The 24,316-nt window shown below is 47.4% G+C and overlaps 1 protein-coding gene across 1 annotated transcript in view; it reads right to left on the bottom strand.

The window, feature by feature from the left end:
• KCNK10 (potassium two pore domain channel subfamily K member 10) overlaps positions 1-24,316 on the bottom strand; it is an 87,834-nt gene that overhangs the window by 33,683 nt on the left and 29,835 nt on the right. Inside the window, exons 2-3 of the mRNA XM_086319338.1 lie at positions 23,443-23,560; positions 10,700-10,860 (exon numbers count right to left, since the gene is read on the bottom strand). Coding sequence (XP_086175464.1) covers positions 10,700-10,860; positions 23,443-23,560 — 279 coding nt within the window. The remainder of the gene's footprint in view (positions 1-10,699; positions 10,861-23,442; positions 23,561-24,316) is intronic.

The following is a 24,316-nucleotide window of genomic DNA, read 5'->3' as shown; positions in this document are numbered from 1 at the left end:
TGACTAGTTTGATATCCTTGGAGTCCAAGGGACTCTGAAGAGTCTTCTCCAACACCACAGTTCAAAAGCATCATTCTTCAGCGCTCAGCTTTCCTTATGGTCCAACTCTCACATCCATACATGACTACTGGAGAAACCGAAGAGCTTACTTTGAGACCTTGAGAGCATACTCTAGGTAAAGCCCACAACCCAGTGTCCAGCACACAGTAAATCCTCAAAACACATGCGCACCTTATCTCCAGACTTCCATACTGAGTCCCACAATACTCAGCCTGCCTCAACCAAATCCCACTGGACAAATGACAAGTCTCCCTATAAAGATCCCTGCATACAGAAGTTTGTAAATGAATGCCCATCCCAAAGTAGCAGTCAGATTCCCAGAAGCTTCCTGTGATCAAAGTTTGCCAGAAAGACGAAAAGAGACTCTGTTAAAGCTACCTTAAAAATGTTTAAAAGGTAAACATTATCCAGGCAGTATTTTAAGTAGTTATATTTTAGGCAATTTGATAGTCTTGCTGTTTTAGGAAACTGTGAAGATGCATTTTAAGGGCCATTAAAATATTCATCTCAGATGGCAACAGGAGACACCTAAGGGACATTGGCCAGTTATAAAAGATTGACAAGAAAGAGGAAAAATCATACATTAGATTAATCCCCAATGGGCTAGCTAGAGATAGTGCTGAGATGGTTTGCCTGCTGAAGAATAGTGGAACCAACTATCTTTGGGTATATCATCAGAATCAAGACTCCAGGCATGTTCCCTTAGTAGCTAGAATGATCTTATTCCTGGGCTTCCCAGGTGGCGCCAGTGGTAAAGAACCCACCTGCCAAGCAGGAGACCTGGGTTCCATCCCTGGGTCGAGAAGATCCCCTGGAGGAGGGCATGGCAGCCCACTCCAGTATTCTTGCCTGGAAAACTTGGGGTCTCGAAGAGTCAGACATGACTCGGCACACAGACAGCAGTCTCATTTCCGGAGTATAAGGTTTCTAAAGCCCTCTTTACGGACCCATCTGAGAGAAGAGAACTCTGAGCGGGAACAGCACTGGCCCTAAAGAGCTTCTGAGGAAGATTCATCCAGGGGGCCAGGATGCGCCCCTTGCGACCTGTGGCACAACTGATCCCTTAAATCCCAGCAGAGTCAAGTTTCTTAGCTGGGACAGTTTTGCCCTCGAGAAGACATGTAAAAATGTCTGGATATGTTATTGGCTCTCATACGGGAGACACTGATGATACTGGCATCTAGTGAGGCCAGGGGAGCTGCTAAACATCCCACAACACACAGGACAGGTCTCAAGACAATCTCCAGCCCAAAACGTCCACAGAGCCAAAGCCGGGCAAGACTGCGTCAGAGGAAGGGAGAAAAGAAGGACCATCCGACCATCATGGACAAGGGCTTCCCTGGTAGCTCAGCCGGTAGAGTATCCGCCTGCAATGCAGGAGACCTGGGTTCAATCCCTGGGCTTCCCTGGTAGCTCAGCCGGTAGAGTATCCGCCTGCAATGCAGGAGACCTGGGTTCAATCCCTGGATTGGGAAGATCCCCTGGAGAAGGGAACGGCTACCCACTCCAGCATTCTGGCCTGGAGAAGTCCATAGGCTGTACAGTCCATGGGGTTGCAAAGAGTCGGACCCAACTGAGCGACTTTCACTTTCTTTCATCATGGACAGACTGTGTCACGGCTGGCATTAAGAGATGCTGTGTAGTCTGTTTGGTGGACGTCACTTATATAGTTTGTGCCAAATGAACATTAGGGACAATATTCTTCAATGATTTCAGCTGTTCTGAACCTAATCAAGAAAGCTTTAAAAATATATGCCTTCTCTGCATTTAAAATCAGTTACCAGCGTTTCCCCAGGCTCAGTGGTAAAGAGTCCACCTGTCAATGCAGGAGACATTGGTTTGATCCCAAGCCCAGAAAGATCCTACATGCCGCAGAACAGCTAAGCCCGTGAGCCACACATGCTCTGGAGCCCCTGCTCTGGAGCAAGAGAAGCCACCGCAATGATAAGTCCGGGCACCGCAGCTGAGAGCAGCCCCGCCCGCCACAGCTAGAGAAAGGCAGCAACGGAGACCTAGGGCAGCCATAAATAAACAAATCTCAGAAACACTTACCTCCCATCCCCTTCCAGCCCCTTAGGAAAAGTAAGAAAGCAAACTGCTCACATTAAAACCAGGGTCTTCTCTCTGATCAAAATCCACAGAACAGGTGGCTCAGACGGTAAAGAATCTGCCTGCAATGTGGGAGACCTGGGTTCAATCCCTAAGTTGGGAAGATCCCCTGGAGGAGGGCATGGCAACCCGCTCCAGTACTCTGGCCCGGAGACTCCCATGGACAGAGGAGCCTGGTGGGCTGCAGTCCATGGGGTCGCAGAGTCGGACACGACTGAGGGACTCAGCACAGCACAGCGTGGCATCCGTGTAACGTTAGTCCCCCTGGGTTATTTCTCAGGACTGCACTGTGTACAAGCTATGCACTAGTACAGGCATGTCACAGGCAGACACGCGTTCACACACACAAACACCACACACCACCAGGCACTCTCAGCCACCACCTGGCCCTCCCCCGCTCCCCTGACTACTCAGGCAAGATGCTGGTGTGCATGACTAGTACCCCAGTGACCTTCACCAGTAATGCTAAGAGCTGGAAATCACAGTTGAAGCCACAGAGCTGAGAATAACATACAGTTCCCCAAACAAGAGCTTTTATCTTCTTGAAATAATAATTATTTTGCTCACCCCACTGCTGTGGGGACTAGTTCAAAGACACCCTGTGAGAAACAGAAGCCCCCCTGCCAAAGGTGCTCTCCAAAACCCTTCCTTGATTCATGCCAGGCACACGGCAGAGGTCTCTGGAGCCCTTGGCTTTCACCACCAGCCCCTTTCTCCAACCCAAAGTGACTAATTCCCCCACGAATTGAACATCATTACCAGATTGAGACTGTCATCACCCTGTCTTAAGCATTTGGCGGGTTCTAAAGTCCCCAAGTTATCACCGCATTGATAAGCCTAGGGTAACATGTTATTTGTCAGCTACAGCCAAGCTCCTTTGGTTCCAAAGGCAAATAAACATTTCTGCTGTTTCCTTGGGAGGGAAAGGCCAAAGAACAAAAGTGTCCCTTGGTTTTAGAGGCTCTATCGGAAAGCCTGTGGATCCGCCAGATGAAAAGAGGCTGCTGCTCTTTACCAGAGGCCAAAGTCCAACTCAGAGCAGGAAAATGAGATCCAGTCCAAAATCTGACCAAGTTTCCTACAGCGTCCAATCAAGCGACAGTCAGCCCAGCCCAGCAAGAGCCCGCCCACAGCTGGGAAGGGAGAGGCCGCCCACTTCCAAAAGCTCCTTTGGAACCAAGGTCAGCCCTGCTCAATCCCAAGCAATTATCCTTCCTTGCTAACTGCTCAGATTTCCTGCTGGACACCTGGGAAGAATTACTTTTGCTCTATATGATGTTGTTTAGTTGCTAAGTCGTGGCTGACTCTTGCAACTCCATGGACTGTAGCCCACCAGGCTCCTCTGTCTGTGGGATTCTCCAGGCTAGAATACTAGAGTGGGTTGCCATTTCCTTCTCCAAGGGATCTTTCCAACCCAGGGATGGAACCCATGTCTCCTGCATTGGCAGGCGGATTCTTTACCGCTGATCTGCCAGGCTTTCCTTATGTTATATAAATATTTACAAATTGTCCCAAGCCCAGGCTCATTCACTCCACTCTTTGTGGTTTTAGGCAAGTCACCTAACAAATCATGGGCTCCATCTTTGTTGGATGCAATACGAGCATCACTAGAGATGTGGTCCCCAAAGAGCAAGGCCGCCTGCATGTAAATCCCAGGGATGCCTGTCATCCTACGGAGCCAACAGGCAGTCCGAGGGCATCTGCACACGGCATGGCTCATCGACTTACCCACCCCCTCGCCGTCCTGGGGATCAAACAGTGCGTCCCAGGCCCTCTTCCAGGTGGGTGGGGCAGGGTGACTTGTTAGAGCCAGTGGGTTGTGACTGGAGGCCAAAGCTCTGAAGAGCAATGTCATGTCTGTTCCCCTTAAAAAACCCTCATGTCTGGAGAAATGCCCAGGCAGCCGCAGCCTTGGAGAGGGTAAGAATACACTACTGGTGTTGGTGACCATCGTATGTAAACTAACCTCCTCTGACAGAGTCAAGGGGCTTCCCAGATGGCTCAGTGGTAAAAAATCTGCCTGCTATGCAGGAGACATGCGTTCGATTCAGGACATGATTCGAGTCAGGAAGATTCCCTGGAGAGGGAAATGACAACCCACTCCAGTATTCTTGCCTGGAAAACCCCCTGGACAGAGGAGCCTGGCAGGCTACAGTCCACGGGGTCGCAAGAGTCAGACACAACTTAGCGACTAAACGACAACAACAATACCGACTATACCTCAAAAAATAAAATTTTTAATGTGATTGAGTAAAAACATGCTATCTGGTCCTGAGGCAGCCATCTTGCAAACCACGTGGTAGTAAGTCTGTGGATGGAAAGCCGATGTGCCAAGGAAACTAGAGCAGGAGGAGAGCAAGCCTGGGTACACGCGCGTGACATTGTGACTCAGAATAAGAAAGATGGGTACACGTGCGTGACATTGTGACTCAGAATAAGAAAGATGTGTTTGGTCATGGTCTTACGGACTTCCCTGGTGGCTCAGATGGTAAGAGCATCTGCCTACAATGTGGGAGGCCCAGGTTCGATCCCTGGGTCAGGAAGATCCCCCTGGAGAAGGAAATGGCAACCCGCTCCAGTACTCTTGCCTGGAAAATCCCATGGACGGATGGAGAAGCCCAGTAGGCCACAGTCTATGGGGTCACAAAGAGTCGGACACAACTGAATGACTTCACTTTCACTTTCCTGGCACAGGGCTCCTAACACCCCTGGAATTTCCCGAGACCCATAAAGCTTCTTTTGTTATGTTATAGAAGTGGCTTTGGGGTCATCTAAGGATGGGAGTTGGTTACCAGGGAAACCAGAAAAAAACCAGGAACAGAGGGCTGAACTTTCAGCCACACCCTCACTGCACCCGCAACCCCTAATTTCCAGTGGGGCTGGGAGAGGGGCTGGAAATTGAATCAATCTCCAATGGCCAACGACTCAATGAGTCACACCAATGGGATGAAACCGCCATAAAAATTCAAAATGGAGGAGACACAGAAGGTTCCAGGCTGGTAAACCAGAACGCTCCACGTGCCCCCAGGCCAGGCCCTGGAGCCCTGGGGAGGCACCACTGGTTTGGGACCTTGCACCGTGTAGCTCTGTGTCTCACTTTTGATCCACACCCTGAAATGCTCCTGGTGATACAGCAGTAGTCTAGTCAGCAGGCTGGCCTCCTGAGTTCTCTGAGCCACTGTAACAAACTAACTGAACCCAAGGAAGGAAGGAGTCGGGGGGAACCTCTGATTCATGAACCTCCACTCATCAGAAGCGCAGAAACAAGCTGGACTTGCTCCATCGAACGCAGAGAGCAGGCCTGTGGGACTGAGCCCCTAGCCTGTGGGACCTGATGCCAATTCCAGGCAGACAGTGCCAGACTTGAGTTGAATTGTAAGACATCGAGCTGGTGTCAGAGAATTCCATGTGGGGAAAAAAATCCACACTCTGAAACTCGCACCAGAATCCTTTGCGTGTTGCTGGGAAAAGGATGCCTGACGCCTGAAGCAACCTCGCTCCAGGATTCTCCCTATGTAAGCTGTGTCAAATTCTTAACCCTCTGTAAATCAGCAGAGGGGCAAGGCCCATTTTCCTGGCCTCACATTCCTCATAGAAGAATGCCAGCCAGAGTAACACTCCTGCGCCTCCCCATGCCAAGCACAGCTGGGCAGGAGCTCACCCAGCGGACTCTGCAGGGGGCACCAGGTCCCCTCGCCCTGCTGGCTTGGCAGAAGGGACCGAGTCCCCTCACTGGGCGGGCTCGTCAAGAAGCACCAGGTCCCCTCACCGGGCAGGCTCGGCAGGAGGCACCGGGTCCCTTCACCGGGCAGGCTCAGCAGAGGGCACCAGGTCCCCTCACTGGCAGGCTCGGTGGGCTCGGCAGGTGGGACTGAGTTCCCTCGCCCAGCGGACTCAGCAGAAGGGACTGAGTTCCCTTGGCTTGGCTCGGCCCCTTTTCTCTCTTGTTTGAAACCTTCTTCAAAGGTTTCTTTTGTTTGAAGACTTTCTTCAAGGGAACTGCACTCTGTTTCACTCTCTCTGGTGTAGCAAGTAGAGCAGACCCTGCCCTCACCAAGGAGGCCTGTGCTACCGAAGACCAAGATGGTGTCGGGGGGCAGGGTCTCTAAAATGGCCAAAGATACAGCACCCTGACCCCCAGAACTCGGACCACGATGAGCGATCACTCCCATGACTCTTACCTTACACGGCACAGTTGATCTTAAGAGATAAGGTGAGATATCTCATCTCTCATCTAACTGTGGGTTTCTCTGGTGGCTCAGATGGTAAAGAATCTGCCTGCAGTGCAGAAGAACCGGGGTTTGATCCCTGGGTTGAAAAGAGTCCCTGGAAAAGGGAATGGCGACCCACTCCAGTATTCTTGCCTGAAGAATTCCATGGACAGAGAAGCCTGGCAAGCCTGGCAGGTGCGTGGGGTTATAAAGAGGAGGACATAACTGAGCAACTAACACACACACAAACATCTAATCACATGAGCTCTTAATCCACAGTGCTTTCTCCAGCTGACAGGAGAGTGCAAAGGGGAAGTCATTGAGATAGAAGAGGGATCCCATGCTGTCTTCGAAGATGAGGGGCCCTGTGCCAAGGAATGTATGCCACCTCGGAGGTGAGAATGGCCCCCACCCTATGACCAGCAAGGAAACTGGAGTCTCAGTCCTACAACCACAGGGAACTTATTCTTTGCCAAGATTTGAATGAGTGTGTAAGCAAACTCTTCCCCAGATCCAGAACCCAGCCTGCTTGACACTCTGACTTTTTAGCCTTTGATATCCTGATCACGAACCTTTGCCAGGCCCTCCCAGATGTCTTACCTACACAACAATGATGTAATAAACCAGTCCTGCCTTAAGTGTCTGCTGCTGCTGCTGCTAAGTCGCCTCAGTCGTGTCCAACTCTGTGCGACCCCAGAGACGGCAGCCCACCAGGCTCCCCCGTCCCTGGGATTCTCCAGGCAAGAACACTGGAGTGGGGTGCCATTGCCTTCTCCAATGCATGAAAGTGAAAAGTGAAAGTGAAGTCGCTCAGTCATGTCCGACCCTCAGCGACCCCATGGACTACAGCCTTCCAGGCTCCTCCATCCATGGGATTTTCCAGGCAAGAGTACTGGAGTGGGGTGCCATTGCCTTCTCTGGCCTTAAGTGTCTACGTTTGCCCTAATCCGTTACACAGCAGTATAAAACTAACAGAGCATGGAAATCCTCCTAAATCAGGGTGAAAATGGTTAGTAAGTCCTTCTGGCATCAAAGCTAAAACTATATTCTCTGATGAGCTTATTAGCACGAAAGCTGGCCTTTTAATCTCCATCTGACTTCTGTATCTATTTCTCAATTAGTTCATAACTCCAGAGGGGGAAAAAAAGAGTTTTCATTTATTCACCCCATAAAACCCCCAACAGTCGGATATTTAAGAATACTTTTGGCATTTCTACATAATATTAATACAATAACTCTCAACAGTTCTTTAAAAGGAGGCTCAGACCTGGAATGGGATAGAAGAATCCAACTATGTCACCTCAGAATCTCGGCACCTAGATTCTGTATCTTACCTTGACTCCACTGTTCCCACATACCAGGGCAAGGAGAAGACTGCGTCACTGAGAAGTGAAAATCACCCTCGTGGGAACCACAAATTCACACCCCCAAGCTTTATTGCTTTATACAATTTCTAGTTCTCAAAATAAGGCTTCCCTGGTAGCTCAGATGGCAAAGAATCCACGTGCAGTGCAGGAGACCCAGGTTCAATCCCTGGGTAGGGAAGATCCCCTGGAGAAACAAATGGCTACCCACTCCAGTAGTACTGCCTGGGAAATCCCATGGACCGAGGAGCCTGGCAGGCTGCAATCCATGGGGTCGCAAAGAGTCAGACACGACTGAGCAACCAGCACTTCCACTTCTCGAGAGTAAATGGCCTTTTAGATGTAGTTCAAATGAATAGCCAGCTTTGAGACTTTCTACCAAAACTGCACACAGCAAGCAAACTGAGGCAGAATCACTTGTTTGTAGACTGAGGAAGTGTGCTCGTAGTCCTCCTGGCACTCTGACACCCATCCACAGCACCTTCCAACGTTCTGCAAAGCACACCTCGTGTGCTGCCAATCCAGTGATACCTGCTGGCGCCTTCCTGAAAGGCTCCCGATCCTTGATGGCACCGCAAGGAAGTGAGCAGGCCATCAGCATAAAGTGAAATGTGAAATTCTGAAGGCCCTGTCCCAGAGTCCTGGTAATGATCCATTTGAGATGCAGCTTTAAGGGGAAGGAAAACCATCCTCTCTACTTGCAGTAAGAAATTCATTAGGGGAACTAAGTCCCCAAATTCAGGAGCAGATGCCGTCAAAATGATTGCAGCCTCTTCCTTCATTTAGAATACAGTTTCCAAATTTTATTTTTTGCTAAGGGGGAATTTCGAAAGCTTGTAGTCTGATCTTTCCTTTCCACAAATAAACTCAGATCTAGAGAAGCGATATAAAAATAAAAACACCAGATCAGACATTTCTCCACTTGAATTCTGTTCTTCTGAGTGTTCAAGCCACCAGATTCATTTTTCTCTAACTCAGAAACCATGAGGCCATGGCTAACAGGCTACCTCTGAGAAGTTCAAAACAGCCCTTGGAAACAAGGTTGCCATGTCTGGTGTAGGGAGACGGGAGCATCTGATGGTTTCCATGGTGACCACGGTGCCCAGGTGCACATTCTAATGAGGCTGGCGGGCCAGCCAGCAATTCAGACCAAAGGTTGTGGAAACTTCCAGGAAGACCCCCATGTCACCAAGCCACTCATGAAATTCTAATGATGGCCTACTTGCCAACAAGTGCCCCCTTCGGGAGACAGACACTCAGCGGCACTGAACTCTGTGTCCGGCCCTGTGCCGAGCTCTTTTCCGTACATTATTCCATTTCACCATCACCAAGACCTTACAAAGTAAATTCGAATTCCACCCCATTTTGCAGATGAGTAAACTGAGGCAGGGGCTTCCGCGGTGGCTCAGTGGTAAAGAATCCGCCTGCAGTGCAGGAGACATGAGTTTGATCCCTGGGTCAGGAAGATCCCCTGGAGGAGGGCATGGCAATCCACTCCAGTATTCTTGCCTGGAGAATCCACATGGACAGAGGAGCCTGGCGGGCTGCAGTCCATGGGGTGGCAAAGAGTCAGACACGACTGAAGTGAGTTAGCAAGCACACATGCAAACTGAAGCAGCTCATACAAAGTCCCCGAGCTTGCAGAAGACATCTCCAAACCAGCTCTAGAGCCTCATTCCTCCACTCAACTCAATAAGAACTTATGAAACTGCTCAAGGGGCGCACTCCCTTACAGTCTTCTAAAGAGAAGTTTATGTCATGATTTCCTGTCTCAGAGCGGAAAACAAGCGCAGCCTTAGAACTGATCACTGACCTATTTCTGCCCATCATTTCCAGATTCTGATAAAGAGCTCAAATTGTCATTTTTAAATACGGAGCCATCATAAGAAATAATTCCCTGAAGGAAGTTTGATAAATTTGAGAATTAGGTAAAGAGATGAGAAAGAGAGCAGAAATGATCTTACTCCTAAACAAAACAAGTGTTCTGTTAAATTTTATGATCAGGTATGAGCTAAAGGGCATTGGAAATCCCAGTCCAATCACTCCACATGCCTGTCACTGATACCAGGAATGCCACCTCTAGTAAACAAATCCCTTGCACTCAGATTTTTGTCCCTTGTTTCAAGGTGAGTATTCTCAAAAAGAAAAACTCCCTAAGGCAATAGCAATCATCAACACCTTAGTATGAGTCAGTACGTGAGCGGACTACTGCTGAGGGAGCGCTCAGCTGTGGGAGGAGAGAGAGGAAGGGGCCATGAGGAGACAGATACAAAGCACAAAGCAACGTCTGGGACTTGCAGGCATCTGGAAGAGGTCTTAGAAGCCAGGATCAGCCTAAGACGCTGGGCTTGGAAATAAAACAGAGAGAAGGAGCTCCAACAACAAAATGGAGGGTTTATAATTCTCTACTTTATTGCCAGGCTTCCCCGGTGACGCAGCGGTGAAGAATCTGCCTGCCAATGCAAGAGGCGCAAGAGACACGGGTTTGACCCCTGGTTCAGGAAGATCCCCTGGAGGAGGAAATGGCAACCCACTCCAGTATTCTTGCCTGGAGAATCCCATGGACAGAGGAGCCTGGCGGGCTACAGTCCATGGGGTCGCAAAGAGTCAGACACAACTGAGCGCCTGAGCACCACTTTATTGCCAGTACACTAAAAAACACATCTTCCTTCTTTAATAAGAAGCTGCGTATGCCACATGCCTCCAAAATATGTGTTGGAAAATCCACACTTAACCCTCTTGTGTTGTGATTCCAGGGACACTGACAAGAGATAGGAATTAGGAACCGTACCTGTGAATACCACGGGTCGAAATAAAAAAATCTGACCACAACATTGAACTACCCGATTGAAAGTGAGGATGACAGCATGAGACCCTGGTAATTTCTTCTGGATCCTGTCAGGCTAAAGCCAACTGGATCACAGAGGTTAGGGTTTAAACAGACGCAGTACTCACTCGAAAGACCTTCTCCACTCTTGCAATGCTTTTCCCAAAGATGGTTCCAAGTTGGTCTCCAATTCCAGCCAATAAGAAACCAAAGAGTGGAATTCCAAAGATGGCATATAAAATACAAAAGATTTTGCCTCCTTCAGTGCTTGGAGCAATATTCCCATACCCTGGTGAGAAATATTAAAAAGAGAGAGGGAGAGTGGTGAAGCGGCAGAGAAATTAGAGCACGGAACCAAAGAACCTGACTTCCTAGAGGGCTTCTTCATCCCCACCCTGAACCTCAGGAGTTTTAGGAGCGCTCCATTCTAAAGGCCCTACAAAATTGAGAACATCGTTTCATTGCGTCTCTTCTTTCTCTCCCTGTATACAGTTTCAAGAGGGTCCAGGTTTCCAGGATCTGATAAGATGACATGTATTTCACTAGATGACATTTTAGGAGATCTGTGGTCATCTAGAATTGCATTTCTGGTAGAAAATGGTACCACCCATTTCAGAAACATCAGACATCTTCGGCGTGTCTGGTTTAGGGACACTGGGCACCTGAGGAGGGTTGACCACTACTTTTTTAGATTTGGGAAGAGCTTCTCCTATCCAGCCTCGTCCTGTGGCCATCCCCTCTATGGGTCGGACTGTGGCTGTCTCCTGCATTTGCCTTCTTAGCGTGACGGGTGTTCCACATTCAGGAGGATGGGCGGTCTAGGACAAATTCAGAAAGGACCCCTGGATCATACAGCCCTGCCCTGAGAAGCCTGAAAAGAGGCAGGAGTGGAGGAGGAGAGGCCGAGCGCTCCTTCTCACGTGGGCCAGGATGCTGAGCTCTGCCTGGGTCTCTCTTTCTCTTTCCTGGGAACTCCACGCCACCTGAGTAGTGCCCACCCCGACCCGCCCACTTCTTGCACCAAGAATCCAGGGATCCTTGGATGCAGGTGTGAACTGAAGGTTTGGTGGTGGAATGGATGTGTAAACACAAAACAATTGTCCAACAGCCAGATCTATCGCTTGCTTCAAACAGCGCTTCGAAAACACCCACATCCACGTTCTCGAGAGTTCTGCAGCTAGGTACCTAACTAGTGGATATTTGGCTTACTCTCTCTGACAGGACTGAAGACGGTGGTGCTGGAAGAAAAAGGCGTACAGCATTAACACACGTTTTACAGAGATGAGACTCTAAATCACTCAGTGGTCACGCCAGTGAGTGCTGCAATATTACACTAACCAGTGTCTAGCTAGTCACCTAGCTTAACATTCTCTCACAGCAGCTGACAGGGAGCCTGCCTCTAACCTACACAGTAAGTGAGTTATTGGGCTCATGGCTATTAGCACGCTGGGGATTTGACACAGGAACGATAATGCTGACGGCCCGTCTGTCATTCAGCCTCCTGTGGGCCTGGAGGACTCACTCTTGCTTCCTGCCTCTGGGTGCTGAGTCACCCGGTTATTTTCCTGTTCAGTTTTCCAAATCAGAATCATTCAAACCTCTTATCACAAATCATCTAAATTATATAGCTTCTATTTTTTAAATGACTGTTCAGGCAAGCCTTCTAATCTTGCTTTTTTTTTGACTCACCATGATTTTTATTTAATTGTGGGAAAAAAAAAAAGGCTCTCAGAACTTTTTTCAGGTGTTTTCAGGAACTTGGACAAAATCATTCTGTCAGCATTTCCCTCTAGAATAATCTGATTTACATTAACACAGCCCTGTTAAAAAGGGATAAAGGTGCCTATACAGCTCCAATTCCTGCAGGATTATGGTGACACCTGGAAATATTCTGGTAATTCATGGAAACATTTATGGCTCTGGCCATAAGTTTACTGTCTCCCAATTGCCTGATTACTGTCAAGGAAGCCGACTATCTTTTAGTTTGAATATCTCAGAAAGAAGCACATTGCAGGCACAGGGAGACACACTGAGGCCTTGAATCTGCAGAGCTGGCATCTTATAAACTTTAACAAGTGCTGCACACCTTCCACCAGCTTTTAGAGAGGATCTGCTCCACCGCTTGGGTCAGGACTGTGCTCAGGGGACATTCCCATCATCTAAAGAGCCTGAGAGCAAAGCAGGAAGAGGAGGCTCCAATCCAATACCACCACCTTCACCTGGTTATCCTCAGACTCACTTAACATCACCATGCCTGGCTCTGGAGGGGTTCAAGGAAAATGTGGGGGAAATCAGTCGGCCCTATGCTTCTAATGCAAAGTGTAAGCAGTAGCCTGGATCTTATTACAGTGGGCTCCTTATTCTGGGTTTCGAAGGCTAGGACACTAAAATTAGAGCAAAGTTCTCAGGCACTCAAGAAGTAATATTCAAATGAGCCTTGAATAGAGGATACTTTGGCCACCTGATGCGAAGAACTGACTCATTGGAAAAGACCCTGATGCTGGAAAAGATTGAAGGCAGGAGGAGAAGGGATGAGATGGTTGGATGGCATCACCAACTCAGTGGACATGAATTTGAGTAAACTCCGGGAGTTAGTGGTGGACAGGGAGGTCTGGCGTGCTGCAGTCCATGGGGTCGCAAAGAGTCAGACACGACTGAGTGAACTGACTGAGGGGCTTCCCTGATAGCTCAGTTGGTAAAGAATCTGCCTGCAATGCAGGAGACCCCAGTCTGATTCCTGGGTCGGGAAGACCTCCTAGAGAAGGGATAGGCTACCAACTTCAGTATTCTTTGGCTTCCCTGGTGGCTCAGCTGGTAAAGAATCCGCCTGCAATGAGGGACACCTGGATTCGATTCCCAGGTTGGGAAGATCTCCTTGAGAAGGGAACAGCTACCCACTCCAGTATTCTGACCTGGAGAGTTCCATGGACTTACATAGTCCATGGGGTTGCAAAGAGTCAGACACGACTGAGCGACTTTCACTTTCAAGCCTCGAATAAGCCTGTTTAAGACCATCACTTCACTTTGGATGTAAAGTAATTGCCATTTTTGAGTTATGCTGTATCTTGTGCGTGTCTGTCTGTCTGTCTGTCTGTGTTCCCTGCCTCTGATGAACTATATGGAGAGGCTGTTCTCCAGTTTGACACTCAACCCTGTTACTCTTAAGAAAATTGCATAAGGTACTTTTTGGAATTTTGCTCTGAGGCAACAGGAAGGACACATTCCTGGATTTTTGCCTCTGTTTGTACTGGGCCCTCGAGACTTCCCTGCCCGTTCTTCCTGAAGGCTTGATAGAACTTTGAAGTAAGGTGTCACGAGGCCTGAGAACTCAGGGAGTTAAACTTCTATTCTGATCCTTCCACTTGCTAACTCTCAGATCTTGGGCAATCTACCTTTCTGGTTCACTTTCCTTGTCTGAATGAGGGGGCTATTAATAGCACCTACCTTACAGCTTCAAGAGCTACATGTGAAGCCTGAGGACCCTTTGGAGATTAAATCCACAGTGAAACAGGAGGCCCAGAGTAAGCATTCAGTAAGGATCCGCAATTGTCACCTTGCCTGGGTTTTCTGCAGGAAGGAATCACTTTGTGTCTCCAGCAAAACTAAGTCCCAGGAGAAAAGAGATAGCTGCTTCTATTTTCTCCCCAGAAACCACCGTTCTCCCACAGCACCGAGGCAACTAACACAATGCCTGTGCCCCAGGCTGGACCGGCTGGATGGCACAGGGTTCCCACGACGGGACTTGGGGTGTAGGTCCTTGGGGCAGCGAAGGCTGGGGGGTGAGAAGCTGCAGGCCAGGCAGACGGAGCCCAGAGCATTACAAGTGGACTTCCTAAAGAGGAAGCCTCCGAGGATCCTCCACCAGCTGGGTTCCGGTGACGTTTGGCAGGAGGAGACCAGCCCAGCGAGAACACTCTGTTGTGAATGAGAAAGCCCACGGCAGCGCTCGGCGCCAGTCACCCCCAGGCTAGAAAAGAGCCCGAGCCCTTTCTGAAGACAAAGCTGGTGTTTACACAGGACACGGGCCTGAGCAGCACACACGGAACCCTCCCGTTTGCTATTTACGTGCCGAAGTCAAATCTTGGCCGAACCGTGTGCTGTTCAGCTCTGGGGTTTGGGTTAGAGCAAAAGTTCTCAAGCCAGGCTGTGCGTTCATGGGTGTGTGGCAGTCATGCAGCGTTCCCCACTTAAAAGGGCCTCGCTCTTGGTTTAATGCTCTGCTGTTGTCATTTTGAGGCTTTTAATCATTTTTTTGTTTTTTTAACAAGAGACTGCATTTTCACTTGACACTGGGCTTTGTGCCTTATGCAGCTGGTCCTGGTGGATAAAGTGGGGCTCTGTGGCTTACTAACCTTGAGATATTGGACAAGCCATCTAACGTCTCTGGGTCTCACTCCTCTCGTTAGTAAAATGAGGCAAATGAGAGTTAATGTGAAACTACGTGAGATGATGTTTGTGGAGCACAGTTCCTGGCACCTACTGCTGCTGTTCAGTCACCAGGCTGCGTCCGATTCCTTGCGACCCCATGGACCGCAGCACGCCAGGCCTCCCTGTCCATCACCAACTCCCGGACTTTAACCAAACTCATGTCCATTGAGTCTGTGATGCCATCCAACCATCTCAGCCTCTGTCATCCCCTTCTCCTCCTGCCTTCAATCTTTCCCAGCATCAGGGTCTTTTCCAATGAGTCAGTTCTTCCCATCAGGTGGCCAAAGTATTGCAGTTTCAGCTTCAGCATTGGTCCTTCCAATGAATATTCAGGACTGATCTCCTTTAGGATGGACTGGTTGGATCTCCTTGCAGTCCAAGGGACTCTCAAGAGTCTTCTCCAACACCACAGTTCAAAAGCATCAGTTCTTCAGCACTCAGCTTTCTTTATAGTCCAACTCTCACATCCATACATGACCACTGGAAAAACCATAGCCTTGACTAGACGGACCTTTGTTGGCAAAGTAATGTCTCTGCTTTTTAATATGCTCTCTGGGTTGGTCATAACTTTTCTTCCAAGGAGCAAGCGTCTTTTAATTTCATGGCTGCCGTCACACTGGCAGCTGGATTCTTGTCCACTGTACCACTAGGGAAGTCCAATAACTCTTAACTGAGTTCCAGGAGAGGGACACGGTTACTGGTTACCATCTGGGACCTGAGGAGGGGCTCTCTAGGATGCGGGTAGAGTCAAGTGACCTAATCCAAAAATGCCTCAAATGGGGAATTTCCTGGTGGTCCAGTGGTTAGGACTGTGTGCTTTCCCTGCAAGGGGTATGGATTCCATCTACCGTCAAGGAAATAAGATTCCAAATGCTGAGTGGCAAGGACAAAAAAAAGCTTCAAAGAGGAAATCTAACTGGATTCTAGAGCTGTTGGTGAGAACTCAAATCATTGTCTGCCCTTCCACAAATGATGTTTTGTGGGAAGAATCTGCAGATAGCTTCCTCCCGCTGAGGAAAAGTATACCCTGGAGACCCACCCGCACAGTCAGCAAATGAGAATCAGTTACTGAGAAAGCGGACAGGGTGCAGGGTGACCTCAAATAGGACAGCAGTCTAGTCTTCTCCTGGCGTGACTCCTGGTTTGGAGAAATACTTGAACATGTTCCCCTTGTGCCGCACGTTTGTAGATCTTCCTGTATAGCTGAGCACAAGAAAATCTTGTCAAAAAAAAAAGTGCTTTGATATCTTCAGATAAAAGGGACCTCTGTTACTGAGTAGTATCACTGCTTTTCAGGAAAAGACTATTATTCCTAAGATCTCTGTATATGCATTCTCCATAATGAGCACATTTTTTGTGTCTGAATAGCACATAACCTCACGTGGCTCAGGAGAGTCTCTGGAGAGCGATTTGGCAAGCCTTTCAAAGGTTCAGGCCCTTTGACACAGCATCCCCTGGGGGATCTTGCCAAGAAAACAAGCAGAGATGAAGATCGCCCTTAGAGAACAAGGATTTTCATTGTGATATCACACTGTCACAGAAGTGAAAACCACTGAAGCCTGCAACATCATGTGATTACAGAATTGGTAGCAGATCCAAAAGACCCATCAAAGATGATGCTTTTCCAAAGAGCCTTAGTAATATGGGGCAGTGTTTACAGAATTACGCAGCACATTATGTGAACTCAAGCAAGCACGCTAATATGTGCGTATTTCACAAGTAATAAAAGAGCTCCTCGGCTCCAACTGCCCTACTGCCTGAGTTCTAAATGATGGAAAATGTCTCAGAAAGAAGAAGAAAAATTAGCAGGCTCTTAGTGTTTTATAAGCCTTGCTACCACTTGTAATGAATGAATTTGCCACTAAATAATTATGAGAAATCATCATCTCCTCACCTTACTATTCTTTCTAACACTGTACTCCTGTTTTCTTTAGAAATTTCTAATGGTGTGACTTTCTAAAACTTTCCACCCGCAGTCAAAATTTAGCCAGCTAAATGGTGTTCAACTCACAACACATTATTTTTCAATTAAGACAGAGTGAAAGGGAAAAAAAAAGGCATTTTTTCCATCCACTAGAAAAGAACGCAATCGCTGTGCGACCACGGAGCCGTGCCCCTGACCTGGGGTTCGGGCTGCTCTTGTTTTGTTCGTTTTTGTCCCCTGCCTGTTGTGCAGCAGTTTCCTGTTCGGGCTCCATCTTCCCTCAGACTTTGGGAAAGGTCCCTATCCTTTGCCCAGGTGTGACACAGCATCCGTCCTCCCACTATAGAGGCAACAGCATCCCAGGTTGCCAGGACACCAGCACGTGGAAACCTAGGGGCTTATCCACTAGGAAGCTCCATCTAAGCCTTGAAACCAAAAGCAAGGAGCCCACAGGAGGAGGCGGCGGCGGCCGCAGTGGCCAGCAGGGTCCAGCCCGGGCTCTGAGGGCAGAGGACACTTAGCAGCCCTCCGTGATCTCTGAGCCGTGAGTGTGCATTTGTTAGGGTTTTTCATTAGGTGAGAGAGAACCCAAAGCACGATGGAGCCCAGTGCAGGGTGTTTAACACGTGTTAACTCTCTACGGGCGGCTTCACCCCAGCTCAAAGGCGACAAGCGGGACCTCACTTACGGCTCCCCTCCTGTTACTCGGCTTCTTCACTATCAGCTGAACTCTAGGCAGAAAAACCCCTAGAGGGAAGGAAATGGACAGCAGGGTCCTCCTGGCTTACCTTTTTCCCGATTTACCTCCAGTAAGAAAAAGAAGTCATTTCCTCCAAAACTCACGCAAAAGCCCCTGCAGGAACCCACTCGCTTACTGGCCGAATCCAGGAATCCTGTCTGTCTCTGAACTCAGGACTGTGACCGTGCACATGCACATTACTGAATTTCTTTCTTTTTTTATGCTTCTAATTTAATTTTAATTTTTAAATTTAAGTATAGTTACTTATGAGTCTCCCCTGGTGGCTCAGACAGTAAAAATGTCTGCCTACAATGTGGGAGACCTGGGTTCCATTCCTGGGTTGGGGAGATCCCCTGGAGAAGCAAATGGCACCCCACTCCAGTCCTCTTGCCTGGAGAATCCCATGGACGGAGGAGCCTGGTGGGCTGCAGTCCATGGGGTCACCAAGAGTCGGACATAACTGAGCAACTTCACTTTGCTTTGCTTGTGCTATAGTCACTTATAAGGTGCTAATTTCTGCTGTACAGCCAAGTGATTCAGTTATACACACATATATACACACATTTTAAAATATTCTTTTCCATTATGGTTTACCAGAGGATATTAAATAGAGCTCCCTGTGCTACACAGGACCTTGTTGCTCACCCATTCTGTATATAATAGCTTGAATCTACCAACCCCAAACTCCCCCCCATCCCCTCCCTCTTGGCAACCACAAGCCTTTCTCTGCCTGAGTCTGTTTCTGTTTTGTAGGTTCATTTCCGCCATGTATTTGATTCCACGTGTAAGTGACATCATACGGTGTTTGTCTTTCTCCTTCTGACTTACTTCACCGTAAATACCCCAGCGACACACGACCCCTTTCCCCATCTAATATCCAGACCGCTGCGCACAGTTGAACCTGACATTGGTCTTCTCTGGTCTGCTGCAGCGATGCCCTCAGGGGCTGCTGAGCTGGATGGCACTTTTTGCCCTTACATCAAATGGTGCCATGTCATCCTGCATCCTTTGTTGGATACTATGGGATTGAGGACAAGCATGATCTGATCCGGTCTGGAGTGTCTGAAAGGCTTCTAGGCCCCAGACTTCCTGGCATAATTTATGCCTCTACTACTTGGGATAGTTGATCTTAATACACTTGCAGATTTGTAAGCGCAAACCTAGTGTGCCAGAAATTATGTTACGAGACTTTCTAAAAGGAATGACAATTCTCGCTCACTCCAAGTTTCCTTATTGCACATAACTTTCTTGAATGCAACAAGGTAAAAGTCATACAGGTTCTGAAGATGAGGCCTATAACCATACACAAAAACCCGTGCCGCTACAACAACCCAGAGCTTCTGAAACTGGCACCAATAGGAAGACAATCACCAAAGATGCATTCCCCCCAAAAAGGCATACCCTCCAACACCCACCCAATGTGTGGCTATGAAAAGTAGGGGGAAGGAAAAACCTCACAGAAGGCCTCAGAGAGTTATGGGATTTGAGAGATTTGAACTAAGAGAGAGATTTCCTCCCACAGAATATAAACAAATGTTAATGCAAGAATCCTCCCACTGAGTGCAGAAGAATCTCCCTCTGTTTGGCCATCGCTGCTATGAACTGGTGATAGCTGTGTGTCTCCCATTCTTCTGAATGAGAATTTTTATTGCAATGTGACTTCACTACTAAACAAGGGCCAATAACTCTCAAACTCTTTTTCAGCAGAGCTGGGAAAGGGATGCAACCTACAGATTCCACCATATAGGTCAGGGTTACCCAAAGAAGCTGAGATTGCAGAGGCAACATGGGAAAAAATATAGAGAAGTACAGAGAATGATTAAAGCGCCCATTGATGGCAAATCTCAGAAAGTGTCAGTAAAAATCCAATTATGAAAGTGAGGGTCTCACCTTGCACTTCAAAAGATACATCCCTGTTTGCACCAAGTGTGAAATACAGTGTGAACAGGAAGAGCCGCAGAAGCCTTCCTGAGCTTGACCTGGTCCAGAGAAACAGAAGAGGCAGAGCTATGCAGAGAGGAACACAGACAGGCCGGGTCTGCAGGAGGCGCTCCGCCTCACTGGCAGCAGCAAAGACGGGCGTCTTGGCACGTGCGGCCAGAAAGGTTACTGACTTCTCCCTGCTCCCCTCTTCAAGCCCCTGGGAAAGTTCAGCAGAGAGCTAGTCCAGGGATATCCAGTGTGTTTGGCATCAAAAGAAATGCTCGGCGTGAAGATAAAGCTTCCATTAAAAAAAAAAAAAAGTGAAAGAGCAGCAAAACTTACCAGTGAATGAAAGACACTTGGCAGAAAGATGCTGCCCCAACCAGACAAAACCGTAAACAAGCATGAAGTAATCGCCTCTCAGAATCATCAGAGAGAAACCACAAAGATGCAGGAAATCAGGGAGAAGATGATGACGTAACAAGTGTAGATGAGATGTGAGCTAAGCTAATGGAATCCAGGGAAAAAATAGCAAAGAAAAAAGTCCCCTAATGATCACAGTAATGAAAATAAAATTGGAAGACGTGCATGGAGGAGGTAAGACTGTGAAAACACACACGCACACAAAGAAGAGAGGACGGAATCAAGCAAGTGACACGACCCAGCTCCCAGAGTAACGGAAATAAAAGTGAACAAAGGGGCCCAATTAAACTTAAAACCTTCTGCACAACGAAGGACACTACAAGCAAGGTGAAAAGGCAGCCTCCGGAACAGGAGAAATAGTAGCAAATGAAACAACTGACAAAAATTAGTCTCCAAAATATACATGCAGTTCATGCAGCTCAATTCCAAAAAAATAAACAACCCAATCAAAAAGTGGGCCAAAGAACTTAATGGACATTTCTCCAAAGAAGACATACAGATGGCTATCAAACACATGAAAAGATGCTCAACATCACTCATTATCAGAGGAATACTAATCAAAACCACTATGAGGTACCATCTCATACCAGTCAGAATGGCTGCGATCCAAAAGTCTACAAACAATAAATGCTGGAGAGGGTGTGGAGAAAAGGGAACCCTCTTACACTGTTGGTGGGAATGCAAACTAGTACAGCCACTATGGAGAACAGTGTGGAGGTTCCTTAAAAAACTGAAACTAGAACTCATACGGCCCAGCAATCCCACTGCTGGGCATACACACTGAGGAAACCAGAATTGAAAGAGACACGTGTACCCCAATGTTCATCGCAGCACTGTTTACAATAGCCAGGACATGGAAGCAACCTAGATATCCATCAACAGACGAATGGATAAGAAAGCTATGGTACATATACACAATGGAGTATTACTCAGCCATTAAAAAGAATGCATTTTAGTCAATTCTAATGAGGTGGATGAAACTGGAGCCTATTATACAGAGTGAAGTAAGTCAGAAAAACGATATACTATATTGTATAATATACAGTACAGTATATTAACACATATATGTGGAATTTAGAAAGACAATAACCCTATATGCAGGACAGTGAAGGAGACACAGATGTATAGAACAGTCTATTGGACTCTGTGGGAGAAGGCGAGGGAGGGATGATTTGAGAGAATAGCATTGAAACTTGTATATTATCATATGTGAAATAGATGACCAGTGCAAGTTCAATGCATGAAGCTGGCCACTCAAAGCAGGTGCACTGGGATGACCCTGAGGGGCTCGTCCTGAGGGGGTGGGGACAGAGATGGGAGGGGGGTTCAGGATGGGGGACACATGTGCACCCATGGCTGATTCATGTCGATAAATGGCAAAAACCATCACAATATTGTAATTAGCCTCCAATTAAAATAAATAATTTAAAATTTAAAAAAAATTGAAAGCCAATTTTAAGGGTTAAAAAGGAGTTCAGGGAAGATACTAGTATAGAAGACATGGAAAGAAGTAATGATAGATGTACAATTGGAATCCCTAAAGAACAGAGCCCAGACCATACAGCGGAGAAAATGTTTCAAAATGACAATCGAGACAGCTTTCCTGAAATAAAAGGGACAAAACCTCATAGCTTTATCAGGCGAATGATAAAGAAATAATCTTTTGAGTAGCTGAGCAGAAAGATCAAGTCAGTTATACTGATAAAAGGAGGGAAATTGCCTGCCATTAGGTTTCTCCACCACTGCATAAGCAGAGGGGGAAACAGAGTAACCAGCAAGATCCTTGAAAAACAATGTGAGTCACTGATTTCATTTCTAGCCAAACTGCCCTTCAAGTGTAAGGCTGCTGCTGCTAAGTCGCTTCAGTCGTGTCTGACTCTGTGCGACCCCATAGACGGCAGCCCACCATGCTCCCCCATCCCTGGGATTCTCCAGGCAAGAACACTGGAGTGGGGTGCCATTTCCTTCTCCAATGCATGAAAGTGAAAAGTGAAAGTGAAGTTGCTCAGTCGTGTCCGACTCTTAGCGACCCCATGGACTGCAGCCTACCAGGCTCCTCCATCCATGGGATTTTCCAGGCAAGTGTAAGGCTACCATTTGACAATACAAACACCCAGGGAATATTGCTCCCAGGAGCCATTCTTAAGGTTCAGCCAAGCAAGTGAAGATTGACAAAAGCAATGGCAAAACCACAGTGTAAACCGTGGCTAGAGATGAACACGGACAATATTCAACCGCAGAACTATGACTAACACAATGGGAGTACCCAGGCAGCAGAACAGAATGTGAAATATACACCCTGATGTCACAGAATGATACAGAGAGTAATAATTGATAGCGGAAGAGGAAAAGGAGTTGAGATGCTGAGTCAGTTCCCTCACTGCATTATATATGACCGCTGAGAGCCAAGAGTTATTATTTAAAGTGGGCAAGTCGTCTGACAGAAGCTTAAGCATATTTAATGATGTAAAAGTAAACACTGATAAGATGGCCTCAACTGAAACTGTGTGGTGGAGAAAGAGATGTCACCACCCATAACAGAGGGCTAATAAATACTGCTTAAAGATTTGAACCCTAAGGTTATTATATGCGATTATAATTATGAAGTTAACCCCTATGACAAACCAATTAACACCTAGGACAAAAATACAAGACTCCCCGAGGATCAGATAAAAGACACACAGAAATACAATGAGAACAAAAATTGGTGCAGGAAGTAAGTAATCAGAGCTCACCTTATGATCAGCTGTGAAGAGCATTTACCCAGCAAAGTAATGCAAACATTCACTTTTGATCTAATTAAACCACAGGGAAGGAAGGAGGACGGAAAGAGAGCCCTTCTACGGTGGGCAGGGATGAGGAAAGGGAACTAATTCCTCATCTTCCTCAATGGGAAGTCAAGAAATCATCACTAAAATAAAATTTGGGAAGTGCAGCGCAAATGTGATATTTAAAGACATGGAGATGAATATCAAAATAATCAAGCAAAAGGGATGAAAGCAATGTATCCAGGGGAGGTTAAAAAAAGAGAGACGGGCAGAGACTGCTGTTTTTCATAACAAACTTTGTAGAACAGTTTGGTACCTTCATGAATAACTGTAATAAGTACACTTTTAAAAAAGGAATTTCAACTCAGCTGAGCAATCTGAGTTCAACTGACCAATTCAGAGATTGATTTTTTTCACTTTAACCTTCCCATGAGGTCCATTTAAACTAAAGGTCCCCTAGACTTTCATTTTGAAAACTGAAACAGTTCATTCTACTTTGGCTTTTATTGAAAGCCACCACACAAGTACTGTGATAACTTGACAGTGTTTGGGAAGCCTCCTCCGAACCCCCGGCAGTCGTGGATTCTATGCGGACGAACTGTTGATTTTAGTGCCATTATTCAGGAGGGCCTGCCGGGGAAAAGATACTTGCAAACACATGGATACCTATGGTGGTGATGACAGTTCCAGCAAAGAAAAAGGCACTTCCCAGGTCCCAGTGACTGCTGTTGTTGGAAGAGTTTCCTATTGGGCTTACTCCTGCGTTGTCCGCGTCAAGAGCGTGCTGCAAGGAAAGTGAGAAAGCATGAGACTCAGTTAAGAAGTTTATCAAGATTCCCTTGCTCAAGAACCTGCAGTGATCTCTAGACGACAGGGTATGCGGACAAAAGCACAGTCACAAAGTGAAATACTGCAGTTAGAGAGGAAAGCGCAGCCCGGAACCCCACCGCCTGTGCCGGACCGCACAGCACCAAACCCGCGCTGAACACCTGACTCCACTGCAGCTTCAACCTGCTCCAGAACTGTGATCTTTCTAATACTTTTTCTCTTTCGATGAAGTGTCGTTGAGTCACAATACTATGTTAGTTTCAGGTGTACAGCAAGGTGATTCAGTCTCTTTTTTATTGTATTCCATTATAGGTCCTTACAAGAATACAGCTCCATCTGCTAAATCCCTCTGCTCATCTATTTTATGCAAAGTAGTCTGCATCCGTTAACCCCATACTCCTCACGTGGCCCTTTGGTAACCACAGCTTTGCTTTCTGTGTCTGTGACTCTATTTCCACCTTATATATAGACTCCTTTGTATTATCTTTAGATGCCACATATAAATGATATCGGGCTTTCCAGGTGGTGCTACTGGTAAAGAGACCGCCTGCCAATGCAGGACACAGGAGATGCAAATTCAATTCCTGGTCGGGAAGACCTCCTGAAGAAAGAAAGAGCAACCCACTTCAGTCTTCTTGCCTGGAGAATCCCATGGACAGAGGAGCCTGCCAGGCTACAGTCCACAGGGTCACAAAGAGTCGGACATGACTGA

The sequence above is a fragment of the Bos grunniens genome, chromosome 10 (genome assembly GCF_055505025.1).
Source record: "Bos grunniens cultivar Pamir isolate PY7600 chromosome 10, Bosgru_T2T1.0, whole genome shotgun sequence".
In the NCBI taxonomy this organism is placed as follows: domain Eukaryota; kingdom Metazoa; phylum Chordata; class Mammalia; order Artiodactyla; family Bovidae; genus Bos; species Bos grunniens.
The sequence above is the reverse complement of the archived record's forward strand: the minus strand, read 5'-3'. Positions and strand labels throughout refer to the sequence as shown.